This window comes from Maylandia zebra, linkage group LG20 (assembly GCF_041146795.1).
Source record: "Maylandia zebra isolate NMK-2024a linkage group LG20, Mzebra_GT3a, whole genome shotgun sequence".
Taxonomy (NCBI): domain Eukaryota; kingdom Metazoa; phylum Chordata; class Actinopteri; order Cichliformes; family Cichlidae; genus Maylandia; species Maylandia zebra.
In genome coordinates, this window is record NC_135186.1 from 32,129,036 (window position 1) to 32,134,093 (window position 5,058).

The 5,058-nt window shown below is 40.2% G+C and overlaps 1 protein-coding gene across 1 annotated transcript; it reads right to left on the reverse strand.

Annotated features, from left to right (window-relative positions):
* Positions 1–324: 324 nt before the first annotated feature.
* LOC101476346 (P2Y purinoceptor 1) lies at positions 325–2,470 on the reverse strand. The gene has a single exon (XM_004560292.3). It carries the CDS (start codon positions 1,999–2,001, stop codon positions 1,039–1,041), a length of 963 nt encoding a protein of 320 aa, XP_004560349.1. The 5' UTR covers positions 2,002–2,470; the 3' UTR covers positions 325–1,038.
* Between the last annotated feature and the right edge of the window lie 2,588 nt (positions 2,471–5,058).

Sequence of the window (5,058 nt, forward strand, 5' to 3'; positions counted from 1 at the left end):
TGTGCTGTGCATTATTATTGCAAGTGGAACTAACTATTGGTCTGTGGGTTTTTTTTTTTTTACACCCAAACACCCACAAAAGTACAACAAATGTATCTATATCAGCAGTCACTACATCATCAGTAATGACAGCAAGCATTCTGAGGAGGATTACTAATCACACAAATGTAATGTAAAGAAAGGGATTAAAATTTTCATGATGCCACGCTTGCTTTGAAGTGTTAAAATCAAACGGACAGAAACCCTGCAGAGCATTATGTTCCCCCACCCTGACAGTAACAATCATTTCATTACTCCAACACAACAGGGCATAACAAGTGCAGGTTTATCTAAATTATCCATTTATTTTTAACATGTTTAACATGTTCTAAACACAGATATGTGACCACTAATTCCAACACATAATGAAAAGAATGCAGTGTTTAAAGAATGAAAAACAATGTAATGTACAATGCAGTCAGTTTTTGAAGGTGTCAGTGTCACAGTTGTGCCATGACTGCTGCTTCTCTGTGGCTTGTACCGCACGCACTCAGCAACAGCCATAAAAAACATTTGATAAGAGCACGGAAGCGGTCTGTGAGCCAGCAATTAAAAATACAGTAAATATGAAATCAATTTTAATAGTATGCCAGTGTTCTCTCCTGATCTATTCTTAAAGTAAAAGTTCTCAGTGTAAGGTGTTTAAATAACACAAATTTCAAAGACTAAATTACATTTATTTTAGAAAAATAATATCATTAGCAACTGGTTGTTGATACTGACTCCGTCAAAATGAGTGAGGCTTATTCAGAGCAATTACAATCATGCATACAAAATAAAGACAATGTGTTTTAAACCAAAAGAGAAAATGTGTTCCACTGGCTTTCAGTTATTCACAATATACAAGACAACAGAACAAAAAGAGATAAAAGTATTTATATATATTTATATAGTAACTTGTGCCCAAACTGTTGTTGCAGGAAAAGAGAACAATAATTAACTGGATGAAGCACAGTATAATAAACAAACTCAAAGTGAATCATCTGTGCTAAACTCCTGTTAAACATCTGCATTTTGTGCCACTGGTACACTGCTGAACTCTGACACAAAGATCTGACGAAAATGATGAAGCATCTGTCTGATTTGAGCAGGAATATCCATGACATGGAGGTAAACCAGGGGGTTCAAAACACTATTCAGACACACAAGACCACGACTGATCTGATGAGCACTAAAGACTCCCTTATCCCATTTTGGACGCATCCTGTGATTTGACAAAACTCTTGAATAAAGGCTGAGGTTCTTAAAAATATGGTAGGGGATGTAACAAACTGAAAAGAGCAAAATCAAAATGAACATCAACTTTAAGCTTCTTTGTTTCACCACCTTATCAATGGTATTAATGCGGCAGAGAACAAGAGTCACATGTCCATAGGAGCCAAGTAAGATAAGGAGTGGCATAACAAACCCAGTGAGTGTCCAGCCCACACTGTATTTTAGGTAATCCTCCACATACTCTGTAGATGTGGTATGGTAGCATTTTTCAGTTCTATTTGGTGAGTTTTTGGGGAAGAACATATCTGGAAAACTTTGAACACTCACCAACAGCCAAACCATGACTGAAATAGCGACAGAGTTAGTCACAGTTATTCTTCCCATCACTTTCATTGGATGGACAATAGCCAGGTACCTGTACACACTTATACAGGTGAGGAATCCAATGCTGCCGTATAAATTCAAGTTGAAGCAGAATCTTGTGATCTTGCAGAAGGCATCTCCAAATATCCATTTACTGTCCATAAAGTAGTACGCTGACAAAAATGGGAGTGATGGCAGGAACAAAAAATTGGCAATTCCAAGGTTCAGAAGAAACACGTTAATGTGTCCAAGAATTTTCCATTTCTGCAGTAGAGACTTTAGTCCCCATACATTAGCTCCAAGACCAATGATGAAGCCAGTGGTGTAAATAGCAGGCAGAGTTGTATACTCATAGACTGAATGAGTCCAGTGAGTTGTATTCATTCTGTTTCCTAAGAAGACAATACATTAAAACTCTTCAGTGGCAGAGGTGGCTTTTGAGGGGGCAGAGAAGGTATGACTGATTTGTTGAAAGAAAACTTCCTGTTTGACACATTTCAGTCATCTCAAAATCCTATTTGACATCTCAGAATAACGCCTCATGCACAGATTCACACATGCGTATAATCTCTATGTAGGCTGTTTCCTTGTTTGTGCATAAAAAAGGAAGTGCCAAAAAAAAAAAAAGATATACCCTTTTGGTTAAAATTCAAGAAAAGGGGATTTCTAAAAATAGGTGCTCTGCTAAAAATGTTGTTTGAAATTCTTTATGGTGTAAACCCACAGTCTATATCCACATGTTATTTTGTAAAAGGTTAGCAGTCAGTATTAATGTATATAACTAACAGGAAGAGAGACAAGTGAGCGAATTTAGCAGACAAAGGGCGGGTGCAGGTTAGCTGTACTGAATGCGTGGGTGGGCAGTTTTATGGCTGAAAAGAAAGGCAGATACATCCCCCTCATGTATCTGAACAAGGTGATAGGTGTTCCATAGATACAACTTAGTAAGAGTGGTAGGCACTTGAAGAGACTCAAAAACAGAATTGATTAGGCAGTGGGTATTTGTTCTTTATGGTAATCAATACAAGGTTGCATGCAGCGACTTTTTCCCCACAAAGAAGAGACCTGCAGCGGCCCAATCAATGTGATGATTATGTTTCTGTAACCACAGATAACCAAGAATAAGTGGGGTGTCAGGAGAGGGAAGAGTGAAGAAGGAAATTAATTCATTATGGTTTACGGAGGTGATTAATTTTTACTGGTGCAGTCTGATGAGTAATGGAAGAGGTTCTAACGGCGTGAGTGTTACGTGAAGGCTGTGTGCAGGTGTGATCCACACAGAAATGTGGTCACAATTGTGAGTTAAGTGTCGTGATATATGGAGATTATTTTGCATGTTTTATTTTGCTGGTTTATTGGTGTAATTTAAAGCCACAATGTCATGTAAGTTCCCTGTTGCCAGGAGAGTGTATAACACTTTGGACAGTAGGGGGCAGCAGCGTGCTTTGGGAACTGAGTCGGGTGCATAGCTGCCGTAAGTTTTCCATTCTGGCAAGACTGACCAGGCGAACGGCAGCGTGTCTCCTGTGCTCACTTTCTCTCCTGTTTTACAGGTCAGTAACGTGGTCAAAAACATAAAGAAATACACAGCTGGACACTGTGATACTTAAACTTTCATGACATAAGACGGGTCTGTGATATGTGATGTATTATACTGTCGCTATGTGAGCTACTTTAGCTCTGTAAGATGTTATAGCTAGGCTATATGCCTGGGTAACGCTAGCAAGCTGTTGCAACTGCGTATAATACTCCATATAATAATAAGAAGCACCAACCCAGTTAGGTTTACAGTTCCTGATAAACTTGTAGCTTTGTGTTCATGACAAATGTTTTGTATAACGCGTGTGTAAAGTGTTCTGAGCCCGCCTGAAGTCATGTGTAAACTTGCTGTTTCAGTGTTAGAATCTAACTGGTCTGAAAAGGACATATGAAGCGAGAGCGCTAATAAGAGTACGGCCAACAAAAATGCTGGCAAGGAAAGTAGTGCAGTAATGTTGAAAGTAGAGTTTCCTTTCTATGATGAGACACTACCATGATGATGTGAATTATTTTGTTTATCTCATTTATGGGAAAAGAGGTGTAGTTGTCATTTGTTTCATTCATTTAAACCCTTTGTTGTTTTATGCCAGTAGTGTGGACTAATATTGAAATGTACTGGTGGAAAACAAGCCATGTGAGGGAATGAGCAGTTATTGTGAAATTGAGTTAACGAAAGAGTGGAGCAGATATGCTTGTGTTGTATGAATAAATTCTGGCAAGACTGACCAGGCGAACGGCAGCGTGTCTCCTGTGCTCACTTTCTCTCCTGTTTTACAGGATCGTAATCTGGCTACGCGCCCATCATAGTGGGGCCTGTAACACAGGCAGGAAAAGGACCCAAAGTGCAGACTCACGACAGGCAAAAGTGCACTCCAAAACTCAGCTTTTATTGCTGGATGACAAAACGTAACAAAAACCCAAAAATGCAAAATAAACTTACACACGCAGGCAGACAGAACACACAGCATGAATGAGGGTGGATAAGGGTAGATCACGACATGGACACAGAGAAACACAGGGCTTAAATCCACAGAGGGAGCAATCAGGGAATGGGAAACAGGAGGGAAACGCCGCTGGTATCAACTCAGGCCTAACGAGACAAAGGAAGCACATCCAGACACATTAACATGAGACATGGACTTTCAAAGTAAAACAGGAAACATAACACAGACTGAACTTACAGACACAGACTCACAGGCAGGCACTGCAACAGAGGGAACAGAGACGTAAACCATAAGACAGAACTCTAACAAAGAAACCAAAGACTAGAAATGATAAATAATATAATAAACTCAAAACTCAACGACCCAGGTATCCTAACAGTGAGTGGCAATTTTAACTCTCTCAGATGGGAGCATAGGCGGTGCAGTGCAGAACTCGGGACGCAACACAGGTCTTTGAAGCCTGGACCATTGTTCAGCTTCCCTCTCTCACGGACGATTATCAATTCTGCGGGAGAGGGAAACCAATTCCTCAATAGGGCTGCCACGATTAGGTGGATCACAATTACGTTGACTATCAAAATCGCCGACAACAAATTTAATAGTCAACGCGTCGTTTGATGCTTTGTAAGATCCTGAAAGACACAGGAATAAGTAGTAGAGTGTAATAACGGACTGAAACAGAAGATGGCAGCAATGCATCTACAAGGATGCCAGCTGCCATTAAACGCCAAAAAAGAAGAAGAAGAAGAAGCAGCTTTTGGTGTATCATAGCTGTGTCCAAATTCAGGGGCCACATCCTTCCCTGCTTCACTGGGTGAATGGGTTAAATGCAGAGGAACTATTTCCCTATGGGGACTAACACGGGGACTAACATGGGGACTAACACACACACTTTACACTTTACACTTCGGGGGCGCATTTGTAGACCGATTATGTGACCGCGACGTGGCAAAGGCTG